The 15,746-nt window shown below is 38.4% G+C and overlaps 1 protein-coding gene across 1 annotated transcript; it reads right to left on the bottom strand.

The window, feature by feature from the left end:
• Positions 1-5,888: 5,888 nt before the first annotated feature.
• On the bottom strand, positions 5,889-15,098 carry nudt3b (nudix (nucleoside diphosphate linked moiety X)-type motif 3b). The gene is made up of 5 exons (XM_042495518.1): positions 14,828-15,098; positions 12,444-12,554; positions 7,701-7,745; positions 7,513-7,597; positions 5,889-7,211 (listed from the first exon to the last, which is right to left on the bottom strand). Exons 1-5 carry the CDS (start codon positions 14,924-14,926, stop codon positions 7,015-7,017), a joined length of 537 nt encoding a protein of 178 aa, XP_042351452.1. The 5' UTR covers positions 14,927-15,098; the 3' UTR covers positions 5,889-7,014.
• Positions 15,099-15,746: the final 648 nt, after the last annotated feature.

Raw genomic sequence — 15,746 nt, 5'->3', positions numbered from 1 at the left:
GCACGATTGTCTCAGTGTTGTTTGTACGTGACCGTCCTGTCGGGGGTTAATTTATAAGTAAACAGCTTGTTGGACAGCAGGTTTAAAATTTAAGAGAGTGAGCGCAAGTCAATTTTACCGTGTGCAGATATATACTAAAGAATATAAAACAGGATCCAGTTAGTGAGACTGAATGTAAAGTGCCGCCGTTCTTTGATCATTAATGAAGTGGTAAAGGGAGAGAAGCACATGTGGTTCTAAGCATTGACAGTGAGCCAATATGCACTTTAACCTGAACCCTGAAACTGAAGCAGCTAAATGTTCAACAAGTGTTCCCACAGATCCTTAAAAAGGATCTAAAAACACAGCCTTAATTGGCATTCAGATGTCCTAAATCAATCTTTCAAATGTCTTAAAAATGCTCTGACATTGTAAGTAGGATAATATGAATCACTTTTTTCTGATGTTTGTATAATCTCAAAATATTCTCAAATCTCAACATTTACTGAATGCCTCACATTACCGTCATGCAGCTCAGGTAAGAAGATGAGAGTTTAAATTTTTTGAACATTTGCAGTAGACTTTTTAACTTGACATTGTACAATAAACATTTGGGTAAAATTGTGAGTAATTAGTTATGTCAGTTCATGTCCCTTTTCCTTCAGTTTTTGTTACTGTAAAATTAGACTTTAATTTTGAATGGTATTAAAAATATCTTTAAAAGTCTTGAATCTAACCTGCCTTAAGCCTTAGTTCAACCATTTTATAACAAATGTTTTCTCTACTGTGACATGTCTGTGTTTTGTGGAAAAAGGCCAATGGCGTATTTGGCTCTAAATTGTGCTCGGGAGGAGAAGTCGGTTAGATTGAGGCCACTTTAAGTCCTTGGTGCACCCACACGGGTGTTTCCACCTGATTAGACCTCTTCTCAGGACATCTTTTACAATTTTATTACAATATACGTTTGGCAACCTCAGGTAATTTCTAAAAGGTCCACCTTAACAGAGAGGACCTTTATAATGCAGTAAAAGCGTAAAACCCTGTGTGGGTGTGCAGGGCCTTAAAACTACAAATGGAGGATGGACAAATAATAGGAAACATGAAAGCTGTTGTTCAGATTGCACAGAATTAAGTGAAGTCTTGTGTCTAAAGTACAACGAAAAGCTTTGCCTTCAGGGCAATGCATTTGTGTTGTTATGCACATTAAATGGCACGCAACTTTTCTTTGATTGTGAAGTCATGCCCATTATCTGTCCCACTCTCACCACATACTAATTTCGAACAGGTTTTGAGTGTTCATACATAAAATACACTCAAAAACTTAATTTCTGACTGTGCTGGTTATATACACTACTCACCCACGATGCAATTCACAGATGAAATGGATGCAGCTTCCCAAATCTACGCTACATACTAACTATACAGTATAGTAGTATGCTGTATACTCATACTCACAGTATGTTATTATTTTGCAGAAACAGACTCACCAGTAACTATTTCATACAAACACGAAATGATACTTGCTGTTTAACATCAATGAAACCTCAACTTTAAGAATTTAACTGCCAATTAGACTTCCCTGAGGGAGACAGCACAGCAGTTTTTCCCAAGAATACTTGGTGTTGTTTCCTGACATCTTTCTGAGGCCGTTTCACCACAATCCACAATTAATTAAAATATCTTCCAGCTGCTAGCAGCTCCCCATCTCCTTTGTGCATTGATTGTGGGAGAACAGTGAACATCAGCGGCATGCTCGGGAATCAGACTGTTTGAGCACATTATGACTGTATGAAGTATATGTTTTTTTTTGTTTCTGATTTTCCATCATGAACACCTTAAACCGCCTAAATTCAGTATGAAGTATGAGTTCGAGATAAAGTTAGAGGCTCAAGCTGCAGCTTAAAAAACTTTTTTGTGTGTGTGTGTGAAACAGCTCCTGAAAGATTTTTTTTCTAAATCTTAAAGACATATCTGTTGGTAGCTGTCGGACTTTTTCTTTATGACAATTATTTGCAGCGGCATTCTGACTACACAAATATTCTATCATTTATTGTTAGTATAAAACCATTGAGTGTGGTGATTTATTGTATTCTGACTGCAAAAATAGTTTACTGTAAAGGTTAGTATTTAGTATATACTGTTGGGGAATTACTATTTACATGTAACGTAGTTATTCAACTAACAAAATAAATGTAATTAATTAATAATAATGTAATAATTTGATTAGATAAGGATAGAAATATTTAAATTCCAGTTACTAATCAAAAGTTTGATGATTTCAAAGGGGTTGCATTTCGTTAAATTTTTGTCCAAAATTTTTTGTCCAAAAAGTTTTTATGTACAATATAAAATTCTTTATTCACTATATTGAATAACTACATAAAGGTTTGACAGTAATCAGTGTTTAGTACTGTTATGCCGTTTACACTGGTTTAAATCTGATTTAAGGACTTAATTGCCCAGTTATAATTTACTGTAATAAATTACAATACAATTTGATGGAATTAAAATAGTAAGATTACTCATGACATTTTTAAGAGTAACTAGTTATCTGTAACCTACCACATTTAAAATGTAACCTTAGCAACAGTGAGAATTATGACACTGACCACAAATTTATGACTTAAAACTTGAATAAAAAGGAAATCCCAGTTCAATTAACTCAGCGTACAAATAATCAGTCCGCTAATCTAGATTCCAGTGTAGTACTACTGTATGAAAATAGCACTGCTCAAACATTAAAATATATTTCAGACATGAACACAATCACTACACCGGCCTGAATGTGAAATACTGGTGTTTATTTGTTGGCACATTTATATTACAATCTTCAGTCTTCTCGCACTGGTTTTATTCCACAGTCCCAAATGACAAAAAAAGAGGAAAAGAGAAATTCCAGTGACACATTTACCTTGGAGAAAGTCACTTCAAGGCTGAGGTCAGGTGCATAAGTGTTTAGTTTGTTATTCAATTACTAGTAGTTTGGGGGTAACCTTTTATTAACCAGCTTAATTCAGTCAGTTTCTAATTATTACAGTCATTCAGTTATGAAAATGACCATTTGGCCTCAGCTGCAAAGTGATGTACTTTTATATATTTTTTGCTTTGGCCACAAGATGGGGCAATACATATTTAAACCATCACCTTTGGTAAATTATAGGAAGTGACTTTATCTGAAGCCTTTATCTTTCTGTCAATAATTTGTCTTATTTTTCCCCTAAAATTCAGAAGCTTCAATGTTGTACAAAAGAGCCGATTATGACAGAAATCCATCCTAACTTCACATTAACTCATACATGCTTTTACGGAGAAACGTACTTCATACATTCCCACTTTATTTATGACAGGAAGTGCCTAAATTTTGACTTACAAGGATTTTTTTTTTTTTTTAAGCGGACATTAATTCTTATTGACTGTAGCCAAAGTGTGTCCTCTGGCTGTAAGGGTGCTGTGTTAGCTATATACAAGCCATTAGCTTGTCAATAACACAACAGATCAAAGAAAAGAAAAAAAAGGTCAAAAACAAGTGGTCATTAATAATTAAGTCACTGGCTTTTACTTGTGGAAATCCTCCTCACATTCATTTTGACAGTACCTGTCACCTGCAACCAACCACCAAGAGCGAATTAAATCACTGATTACTCTGAGAGATTTTTTTTAAGCCATATATCATCCCCTTTTACATCCGAATGCACATCTCAATGCAGACTAAAAGGTCTAATTGACACTTATTAAGTGCCAGGTGGGGCATCGTAAAGCAAGACTTTGACCAGCACACCTTTCTGATACACGGCAATAAAATCAGGTCAAAGTCCCAAACTCTTCTGAAGGAGACGTTACTCACCTACACATTCAGAAATAATAACTTTCATTCCGGGATTATAAAGACGTCAGTCTAAAGTTTGATTTTGCTGGCCGAGTTATGCCCCTCAAACAATAACTGGGAGATCATGAATGAAGACAAACACCACTGCTGCCAGCGTAGAGAGCCTTCTCGCCTCTTTTCTAGGTTAGCTTTAGATCCACGAACATTCAGTTCAGATCAGTTTCCCATGAGGGCTTTATTTAGTCAGTTTGCGGATGATTGAATCAACATACTGGAGTTTTCTGTCCATATTTGAAGTTAAAGAAGCATCTGCTGCCTTACTGAACCACGTCGTTTCAACCAAGATAAACATTTTTACATTTTTTGTTGGCATTTAAAAACTACAGCTCCCATGAGCCCTGGCAAAAGCTTCCTAATATCTAATCAGAGCTGTAATTTTGTTAGTGTTGGCAAAATAACCACCGACTTCTCTGTATTAAAATGACTCAAAATTTGCCATTCATAATCTTAACTCTGAAGCTGCTATTGTAAATATTTGAGTATCGACAGTGGTTAACATGTAGGGCTGGGTATCGTTTTAAAATATTATAATACCAGTACCCTTAAGGATTATTTCATTTGGTTCTTTTCTGACCTTTTACTTCATTCAATACCCATTATCTGAATAGAAGGATTTAAACGCGTAAAATGTCACCAGACAGGCATGCCATACTTTTTAATGTTTTGGGTGCATCTCAGCACGCAGAACATCCACCTTCGTCAAAAAAAAACTGCTCGCAACTTCACAGTAAAGACTGTATGGGTTTTAGCTGCTAAGCAGTGGGCCAATCACGTCACATTAAATCAAACAACACTTGTAGTGATTGGATACGAGCAAAACCATACAAATTAGCTTCTTTTTTTTCTACATCTGGCTACAAAAAGGATAAAAAAAACATCTGGGTTTTTGTGGTCAGTACCTTTCAAAGGTACCAATATCCAGCCCTTTTCACATGACGACTCGTTTAGTGATTACCCCGCGATGGATTATCAACTCACAGCAGTTCTCATCAAACTTAGCATCTTTTTGATTTTATGGCCAACAGCTTTGATGTTTCAACTCACTCTTGACCCTCACAAAAAATTAATACCTAACTGTATGCTACCTGCCTAACATGACATCAAACTTACAAACTAGCTGGTGAGCTTGATATTTATCTTAAGAATCGGTGGACACAAACACCAAATGAATGCCAATCTTGCTTCACATAAACCTGTAAATAGGCAACTGTTCGCCAACATGTTACATATATAAAACTCATTTCTGCTGCTCCGAAATAGCAACAACATCAACAACAAAAATTAGACAGAAAACCACAGCGTCAAGTTTTTGAGATAGACCAACAAAATAAACCCTCTATGGGAAAAATGGGAAAAGTGGAACAGCAGCTTGCTTGAAAAGAAACTTCAGGTCTGCTTCACTTTTGAACTTAATAATGGTTTGGAAATTCAGATATGAATTGGTAAAAGAACAGTGATTCCTCATCATTGCAAATTTGTTTTCGTCGTGAAAGACGTAAGGACTTTAAGAATAATCAATAATAAACAGGCCCTTAACTCTCATTAACAGTCCTCGTCCTCTTTCTGTAGCCTCAGATGTGCTGTAAGCAATCTAAGAGATAATTCAGCTCCAACGCCACAAGTTCAATCAGTCCCTCCAGCCTCAGTTGAAATCACGGATGTGTAAGAGGTGTTTTTGTCATTTGTACTCTCACCTTTGATCTATACAGAAATAAACAATTTACAATAAAAACCTCTAACATGCTATCTACAGCGCCTCCAGTTTCACAGTATTGAGCCAGCTGCCTCACGCCACATCGAGGCCAAAGTGACGCAGCTCGGCTAAAGAGACTTTTGCCAGACGTTAGAGAGAAAAAACATAGAAACAAAAAAAAAAAAAACAAAAACAAAAAAAACTAGTATCCAAAAGCATTTTACATGTTAAAAACGGGGTCTCAAACTGTACAAGGCTTGTTTGTTCTTCATCATCAGCATTATAGATTTCGTTACTTTCGATGGCAAGCAGGTGTGTTGATTGTTTTTGGGGGATGCAGATTAAATACTAAAGAAAGAGAAAAAAAAAAAAAAAGACCATAATGAGTGCCCACTAAAGTCACCTGTGCCATTAGGAACACAGTGTAAACAATTTAACCAAACTGAATGTGAGGAGTAAAACATGGAAATGGGTTTTAATAACTTAAGTGATATGTGCTGCATTTTTTGAAATTACAATAAGTCCATGATTTTTTTTATATCTACTTCTACCCTCTGTGTTTGGAGGAAGACTTTGTAGTCAGTCACAAGAAATCAGTTTTAAAAAAAGGAAAAAGGATTAAAAAGGAGGTAAAGACACTGAGGAGAAAGGTGGTTCATTTGACATTGTGTTGACATTCTTTCTCTCTCTTTACAGTATATATATCTGCTGTTGGAGAGTGAAACCTGTAGTGCTTGGCTCGCTTCCCAAATAAGAGAGAAACACAGTTGACACTTGAAAAAACTAGCAAGGGGCCGTATCCTTCTGATTAAAGAGACATCAATAACCACGATAAGGAGCAAATGAAGAGACCTTACCACAAGTCTGTTGCACAGTCAGCATCAGGTCACTCGAGCGAGTGAGACACAACATAACAGTGCTCATGCAAGACACTTCCCACAGTTCTGATCATTCAGATACAGACAACATTTCCTATCCTTATTAACAGGGGGGGAGGGGGTACACTAATGGGAACATTCATTCACAGAAAAATAACCGAAAAGAAAATGGAGGAGACTTTAAAAAGACCACCAAAAGCCTTCAGCTTAAGCACTAAGTATACACTTTTACATTACAACAGTAAAAAGTAGTTCTTGCATTCAATAAACACCACGCTAAGGGCGCGTTAAGGAAAGAGAATGAGGGGGGGGACATTTCATGCAGATGTCAGTAAAAAGAAAAAAAAAAAAAGAACAGGGGTCAAAAATTACATTTACATTTACAAAGTGTTTCAGACTATTCAACCAACACTTGTCATCAAGTCTGTGCCGCCGCTCTGGCACAAAGGAGTTGGCAAGGCAAACCATGTTATTGAGACAGCAAAGAGAAAAGAGAAAGAACAGAGAAGAGAAATGACACAAGTAAGAGCGCAAGTGGTGGTGAAAGCTCCCAGGAGGTGTCAGAGTTAGGGTTTTAGTTATCTGATACCCGAGACGGAGCTCTGATTGATGCTGTAGGTAGGGGAGAGGTCCCCGCCTATCGTGGCCACCAAAGGCGTTCCGTTACTGGTCAGGCAACTCTCCTGGAGAGCCTCGAAGTAGGTGGCCTGCACGGGCTTGTGACACTGCAACACTTGTATGGCATCGTCTATTTTAAACCATTCCCTTTTCCTCCCTGTCGACAGAACAAGAAACCATTGTTGGACAAGTTAAGACACGTGTGAGACAACACAAGAGAAAATAACTTGATAAAACGAGTAATTATCAGTCCTGTGCACGGTGTTAGAGTGAAAATCACAAGGGCAGGAACAAAGCTGGTGTTATAATCTCCCCCCACAAACAAACATACAATAAAATCCCTGAACTGTAATATCACCAAGGCCTAGGAAAAGAAAAACAAAGCTACAGACAGCATGTGACTGCCTGAGAACTTTGTCCGTATGATCCCCGTTTTGACAAGTAAACAAATGCCTTACCAATGTTGACTGAGTCCTCCCAGTCCTCCAGCAGCTCTGTTACAATAAGAACGTAGACGTAGGTTCTGTGTTTCCTCTCTTGGTTCTGTGGGGAGGGGAAAATAATTATCATGTTTTCACTTCTCATTGGCAAACATGCTGCAGTTTGTTGACATTTGCAGAAAAAGTCGACAGTAAACAAACCTCACCTCAAATACTCCGACTAAGCGACCTAAAGTCCCCTTCACACCGGCCTGTAGAATAAAGAATGATAAAAATGCTGAGCAAATTCATAATACAGCATGCAGCTACAACTGAGCACTGTTCTTAAATATGAAGAGGCAGACTGGCAGGACAATGAACTCTACATTTTTTAACTCCCTAGTGCTTTCCTGGGACTGTAATTTTGAAATTGTTTGTGTAGCAGTGGATTACATTACATCATAAGATCGTTGTTATCCCCTGCAAATTCACTCCATCTAATTCCTGTGTTGAATCCTCAAAGTAAAACACAACTGCAAAACATGAACAAAAACATTGAGCAAAAGCTGAAGCCATGATGTGCATGTTCTGATTCTTTCTTCATTAATTTCACACTTCAGTGCAAAGAGGTCTTATTTAGCCAAAGAGTAAGTAAAGTAAGTAATAAAATTAGACTGCCAGTCTATGCACTGAAACAAAACAAAAAAAGCAGTCAAGAAGAGAACCTCCTTACATCTTGCATTTTGGGTGATTGGATTGCAATCGGATCGTGCTTGATCACGTGAAAGTCCAGGTCAGGTCCAGCCCAAAATGCATTGAGGAAAAAATGTGAGCCGATCGGCCAAACCACCTTCAATGGTCAGTGACACATTGTGATCATATTTCATTTTTTATCCACATACAGCAACTACGTGGGTGGGAATACGTAATCATGCACAGCTGTTCCAAACCAGCGAGGTAGCAGCGGCTCTCCTTCACCTGACACTGAAGCTGCGTGATGCCCAGTGGTCTCTTCCCAGCTGATGCTAATACTACTGCAATGCCTCCCTGATCACCCTCTCTACAATCAGGTATGTCTGCTTCATCCCCGTCAACCTTCGCTGTTGCCTTCTAAATCTTTCTGACTGGCATATAACAGAGAACACTTTGAATCAGCAAAGATTTTTTTAAGAATTATTTATTTTATTTTTATGCCATCATTTGCTCTAAATGATCTTCTGCCATGCATTAATTTCATATGTTTGGTGCTGCACCCTTTATTAGGAGTGCTATTGGAATACATATATACTGTTCGGTCATTGATTGCACCACACTCTGGGGGCACAGAGCATACTCTGGGCACAGACGAAGCAGTAGAACGTCAGACGCAGCAAAAGTAAACTTGTTCTGAGCAAGTTCTGAGCAGATTGACAGATCAATAATGCACCATGCAACTCAAACTGCTGATGATGATAAGAAACTGATGACAAGTTCCATTTGCGCTGTGTTCACAGCACGGACCCACAAAAATGTCCGAATTCGGAGAGGGGAGAGAAAGATGCAGACCTAAGAGTTTGTTGGAAATCAAGTTTTTGAACTTTCCTGACCATTTGTAACTGACACTACATTTGAATTTACAGTGTAAACTACAATGAGGTGGGAACTAACAATTATTTCCATCATTGATTTTATTTGCCAATTATTTTTCAGATTAAGTTATCTATCCTTTGGTCAACAAAATGTTATAAAATGGTGAAAAAATACCCATCACAATCATGTGGATCCCAAACCTCATGTCTTGTGTTTTTTTAAACCAGTGGTGAAAAACCCAGAGATATTTAATGAATTAATTATCTAATTAAATAGAAAGAAAATCTGCTCGTAGACAAATTTGAAAGTCTAGACCCAGCAAAAGTATGCCATTTTTCCTCAAGAAATGACTTTTAAGAAACTTTCTGTCATCCAGAAATTGTTGCAGTCTTAAATTCTACATCTGAAAATACATGTAAACACCTCCGTTCAGCTATCGCTTACTGTCACATACTGACCGCTTCTCTACAAGATATTTGGAGTACCATAAAAGATCACGTAAAAAGGTCACAACCAAACAAACAGGACAACTGTGTTCATTTGCCGTTACTCTTCCTATTAAAAAAAAACATCCAAGCCATGCAAATATGTCACACCCTTTCCTGGAGAGAGGGCAGCTTGTTAGTTACCTTTAAAAAAACATATTCTTATAACAAAAATAATCCCCAAAGAAAATCTAAACTCCCAGAGGTGGATAGGAGGTCAGGTTTAGATACAGAGCCAGGCCACTTGCTGACATCTTTGCAGCTTCTTCTTCAGGTTCCAGTTTCAGTCTATAAATAAATGTTGACTGCGCTCACAGCACCAAGGACTCGGAGCTGGACTCTTCTGGCCTTCAGCGCGATCATATGGAAAAGAACAGGCCCACCACTAGAAACCACAAAGATGTGCCAGGGATTAAGTAATAGGCCAAAAGTCAACCTGTATGTTTTGGGATGGAAATTGTCTCCAAGCTCAAGCATTCGAGTAACCGAACACTACTGGGCATCATCTTGGGAGAGGATGCACAGCATTGAGGCTGGTTACAAGTTACGCAATATCGTCCTCTGTCTCCTCCGTGCTACCACTACCGGGCATGAGCTGAGGTCGTGAACATTGAGATAGACAAAGGAGCCCTCTGTAACCTTTGGCCTGCTCCTGACTGCTGCGTCTTCACTCTTGTCCCTGGCAAGCTTCCAAACCAATAAGCAAAAGCGATCACTCACCGCTCATATGGTCATCAAAATCAGCTTGTCAGGATTAGGATATGTCCTGTTACACCACCGTCCAATAAGGAGCTTAGGAAGCCACAGAACGTGGTGATGCACTGAGTACCACTCAAAGTCACCGCAAATTTTCTGAATGCGGCCTTTTTTAGCAGTTTTAAACCTCAGCCACGACGTGACATTGCTTCTGACCCTGTGGAAATGTGCTGGCAAGCTGCAGCATCCTGCAACCGCCAAAGCTACCAAACAGCAGGAGCCAGGATAAGGGATGATATCAGCATCCCTCAGTGTGATGGATCACACACAAAGAATAGGCTTTATACAGTCTGTGACCCGCCAAGAGCTGACAGCCGGGTGAGATTCAGTGTCTTCAGTGCCCTGTCGCCACTCTGATCAAAATGCCCGAGCGATGAACAGCTTTTACACAAAGGGGGGATACAGGGTTCGTACGAGGTGCTTGAGGTGCTTGATGTCCTTGAATTTAGCTTTCAGAAATGTAAGTACTAGAATACCTTAAAAAATCAGATGTTTTTTTTATTTTACTTGGTCCTTGAAAAGTACTTGAATAAAAATGAAAGGAGAACAGCTACTACTGACTATTTACTGGCTGGTAAATGCCAGTAAATAGTTACGTAAGGATGTTTCTCTAGCCTGCAAAACACACACCACACTTGTCTGGTACTCTCAAATGAGTTATTTATGTTTTTTTAAGTTTAATGATATAAATCATCATCATCATAATCATCATCCATTTTGTTTATAGAGCACTTTCAAGGTACCCAAAGACACTTTACATAAGTAATAAAAGATCATAAAATAGAATACACTAAAAGTTTGCATAGTAATTGTGTGCTTGTAAATTACTTTAAACCTTTAAACAAACTCTGCTGGGGAAATGCAGGTTTGTACATGTGTGGAAAGTATTTGTAGTTTGTAGAAAAAAAATTCTAAATGAAATTTTGTGAACAAATTATATGAACAAAGAGGATTCACAAACAAGAACATGTGAGTCAGGGGTTAAAGAAAAAGAGTAATTAATGTGGCCAGCTCTGCTTTTTACATTTTCCTGCTTTGTTTTCTCCTTTACCAATCACATGCCTGAATAAAGATAACAAGTTAATTTATAATGAGTTAATTTTAACCCCAGGTAGCATGTGTTCACTCCATTTAAGAGCACTCCTTTGTATGTTTCTCTTGAATCAGAATCAAAAAACATTTTTTATCTCACATATAAAAATGAATGCTTGAAAAAGTCCTTAAATTTGACATCCTCCTATCTGTGCAAACGCTGGGGATACCTGATTTTTAAGGACAAACGTAGGTGGTATAAGCAGTATAATTGATTTCCAATGAGCTGTAGGACTGTTTACCAATTGCTATATCTCCTCAAACACACACAGAAACAAAAATAGGCACATTTTACCCTTCAAACTGCATCTGAAGCAAGCTGCTGTTGCAAAAATAGATCTTTCCAAAAAATACAGAGACTTAAAGCTGATCGTTTCCCTTCATTCGCCGACTTTATGGGATTGCAAAGTGCTGTAGTGCAACCGCTGGGCAGCCAGTGTTCAATCTCAGCGTGACCTCCACTGACACCTAAACACTGCTTTGTAACACGACGCTATGATACAGCTTACATGTTGCTAGGCTCTCTCGCTCTCTGTCCATCCAAACAGGATGACTGCGCTGACGAAACGGGTTCTGAGAGCAAGGTATTAGGGCCCAGTGTTAAATACAGACATGATTTAATAGAAATGAAACACAATACTTCTTATAAGCTTATACTCAAAGTAATTTGCCATGCTGCGGATGGAAATCCATTCTCAGAACAATATTCCTGGCTATGAACTAAGTCTAGAGAGGCATGTTTCACACCCATGTTTTAGATACCAGGGTTGAGTGAAGTTTGCCAGAGCACAGTCTACATCAGAGGAAGAAAGTGAGCCCACAATGTAGCCTTTGAAACCACCATCAACATCACTTTTCTTGTGCTGCGTTCAGATACCTATCAGTCATTTATACCTTTGAAACATGAGCTAATTGGTTTGATTTCTTTTGAAACATAGAAGAAGAAAAAAATCTTGTTAAGTTGGGCATTGCCTTTTTCCTATGTTCTGTGAAGAAGGCAAGTCAATATGCTCAGGTTTATAAGGGTCAAACTAAATCACAATTGTGAAAAATAGTAAAAGAACCAACCTCTTCACACACTTCTCGAGCTGCAGCAACATTGGGCTCCTCCTCGGGCTCCATGCCCCCTCCAGGAACGATCCACTTGTCTGGATGTCGACTACTGCTCACCAGCAGCACCTGTAAAGCATCCAGTAAAAGACTGATTAGGCCTTACACACCATGTTGTGTGGTAATCATGTATTCGTTGCACAAGTGATGCTGCTTGTGAAACATTATTCAGTGATCTGTGTTGGTAATAGACGGAAGAAGAGCCAAAACCCCAACATGTGACACAATACCTAGCAAGTATCAAGACGATAACTGAAGTGACTTGTGGCCAAGTTATCATGAATGTAGTTAACTCGTGCAGTTTTTCCATCAGGTAGTGTTGCTTTATTTGCATTTTTCTACACAAGTATAGTGAGTTCATGGTGTCAGTAATCTCTTGGGAGACAAACTGAGGCTGACTAAAAGTTTCTAACAACATGCAGTTCATACTGGTGTGTTTTTAGTCACCAAAAGCTCATGTTTTTCATAACCTAGCCTTTCCTTTAACCAAAATGAGGAATTAGTTAAGTCTCTATTAGTCATCACCCCCAGTAATAATGTCTCCACTACAAAGACATCTTTGTGCTTGTTGTTGACTAGACATCAGCTTCCCAAAATTACCTCTGATCTTAACTCACCCTTTGAAGGCTGCTTTTAGCGGTTTCAGTGAGAGGGGTGCATGAATGTACAGCACAGCTGCATTAACTTTGTGATGACATTTTTACACAACCAAACAGGTTTCAAGTTTGTCATTTAACAGAGTAAATTATTCAGATCTTCATGTGATGAATTTTAAATGCAAAATATACAACTAAAAACAGTAGTACAAAAAAAAAAAAACAATACCTGGTGTCGCTACCATTGTCGTCTCTTGGTATGTTATGTTTACGTTCTAAATGAATATAGTAACATGATTAAAACTGGCCAATCTCAGGCACTCAAATAATAGTCCCAATGGGTAGACTGATTTATACTGGTCTACAACCCTAACAGGGTCAAAAATAAACATATCTTTTATAACTATATAAAATTTGTTTACATATTTCCATTGGCCAACTTCTTTTTAATAATTTAGCCTAACAGAGTGGTACTTTAAGTCTATGACAAACCAATTACCATCACGAAACATGGAGAACGACTGAAGTGAAAGCTTATGCTCACCCCACTTTACTCATATGAGTTCCCTCCAAAAAATGATGTCATTACCTGATAATGGTCTCAAAGGATTGCAGTCTTTTTTGTTTTGTTTTCTTTATGAGAAGGCAAGAAACTGTAAACTTACAGGGCGGAAATTTTTTTATATATCACCCCTCACAACCTTCTTTTACAGGAAGGCTTATTTTAAAAACATAATATATGTTGTTTGTCTGGTCTCCCTCTTTTATCACTTTTAATATTTGTTTTTATGACTCACACTGATTTATTTGATCTTAGCCTATGCTCTAAATTTTTATTTATGCTAATTTATTGAAGCAATTAGTAACTTCGTTTTAAAAAGCACCATAAAAATAAAGTTTATAATTATAATTCTGTATTATATAAAACCAGAGAGTCTAACATTACCAAAAAAACGACTAAAGAATATTTAGAGTATTTTAAAATGTTATTGTTTATAGTTGTTGTACAAGTTGATAACTTTACTTCGACAACACACGAGCAGAAGTTTAAACAAGAAAAAAATAATAATGTGCATTATTTTGTTATCATGCGATAAAGACAACCTCACTTCCAAATTTAAGTTATTTGTTATACACACATTTGTCATACATATTATAGACGACAATATACATATTTTCAGGAGAATTTGAGGAAGTAATTCATGTGGACAGATATGTTGCTGCAGGATTGACCCTAACACAGTTGACAGCAACTTAGCAGTTATTTTGCTCGCCAAATCATCTGTAACACGAGCCGATAGATGTCTCAACTTGTCACTTTAAAAAGTGAAACAACGCTTTCCCTCCAGCCAGGTCTGATTATGATAAAGTCACCGCTCATCACAGCCGGAGCTGAGGGCTGTGGTCGCTGGCCGACAGCCGGCTGCCTACAGCAGCAACACGGCTAGTTAGCAGTTAGCATTAGCATGCAGCTAACAGGTTGAAAAGCCCGAGGTTGGTATATTATGCACGGCTAAAGAGGCTTACATAACACCTGGGTGAGTACGAGCTCCAAACTGACGTTTAATACACAACAGAAGGGGACGATAACAGAGTCAAAGACACAAGAGAGCAGTTGTTTCAAGCTGGCATCAAACCGCAGCTGTTTTGATAAATACACCGATTTACAGACAGACAAGACACTGGCAGCAGCTACGGATGCTAACGCTAGCTTGGCCCGCCAGACAGCGCCATCCCCGGACTCACCTCCTCCTCCGTCTCGCTCCTGAAGCACAGGCAGGCGGCCCGCTTCTTGTAGCCGTCCCCGTCGTACGTCCGGGTTTGGTTCGACTTGAGCTTCATCATTTCAAAAGGGCACAAAAGTTGAAAAGTACAGCTAAGTTTACCACTTATAAAGGTGATGGTTGTAGACGCAAAGTCCTCCTCCGGGGAACCTCGGCGTTTTAGTTAAAAGAAATAACTTCTTCTTCGCTTCATTTTCACAAACCTAGGCACATCTACGGCACGGTCGCCATTACAAGGAACCGCTACGCCCACGACGTAATATACCCTTTAACAGCTCGGGGGGGCGTAAGAAAACTACCTATCAGGCGTTGAAGAATCCGACTAACGGCGTGAAAGGGAGGAGGGAAGACGCAACACCACGCTCCGACTGGAGTGAGCCGGTGAGGGGAAACTGGCACTTTTGGCTCCAACTAGCTCGTCACGGCCACTTGTTTGAGGATGATATAATGAAGTAAGATTGTACCACCGTATTTAAGGAGTTAAAATGTGACGTCAACCATGTAGTGCGCCGTTAAACTTTCAAAACGGTTGATTGATGCTGGTTTGATTAATCAGTTTCAGCACCGCAGGTAATGGACAGCGCCAGTATGATCCTCAAAACTGAGGCAATTTATTTAATTTTACTTGGGGACTGTTGTTTATTTTTCACAGGAGGTGTGTGGCTTTTTTTTCTTATTTTCCCGTCCACGAAGGTACAGATATTTTTTCTTGATCCTCAATAAGAGACCTTAGGAATTAATCATAAATTAGTCGTAATATTTTAAATCTTACCCTTTGGTGTTTAAAGGTTTTAAAGAAGACAAAAATCCTGGAGTTAAAAAAAAGCCTGGGTTTTTCCACTCTTTTTTGTTTTGTATTGAAAACATCACAATATAAAAAA

Source organism: Plectropomus leopardus, chromosome 2, assembly GCF_008729295.1.
Source record: "Plectropomus leopardus isolate mb chromosome 2, YSFRI_Pleo_2.0, whole genome shotgun sequence".
In the NCBI taxonomy this organism is placed as follows: Eukaryota; Metazoa; Chordata; class Actinopteri; order Perciformes; family Serranidae; genus Plectropomus; species Plectropomus leopardus.
The sequence above is the reverse complement of the archived record's forward strand: the minus strand, read 5'-3'. Positions and strand labels throughout refer to the sequence as shown.

Excerpts from the sequence above, each read along its gene's own strand:
- nudt3b (XM_042495518.1), bottom strand. The coding sequence starts at position 14,926 with ATGATGAAGCTCAAGTCGAACCAAACCCGGACGTACGACGGGGACGGC. Across the intron at positions 12,555-14,827 it reads GGAGCGAGACGGAGGAGGAG|GTGCTGCTGGTGAGCAGTAG; the intron begins GTGAGTCCGGGG and ends GATGCTTTACAG. Across the intron at positions 7,598-7,700 it reads GCTTAGTCGGAGTATTTGAG|AACCAAGAGAGGAAACACAG; the intron begins GTGAGGTTTGTT and ends CCCTCCCCACAG.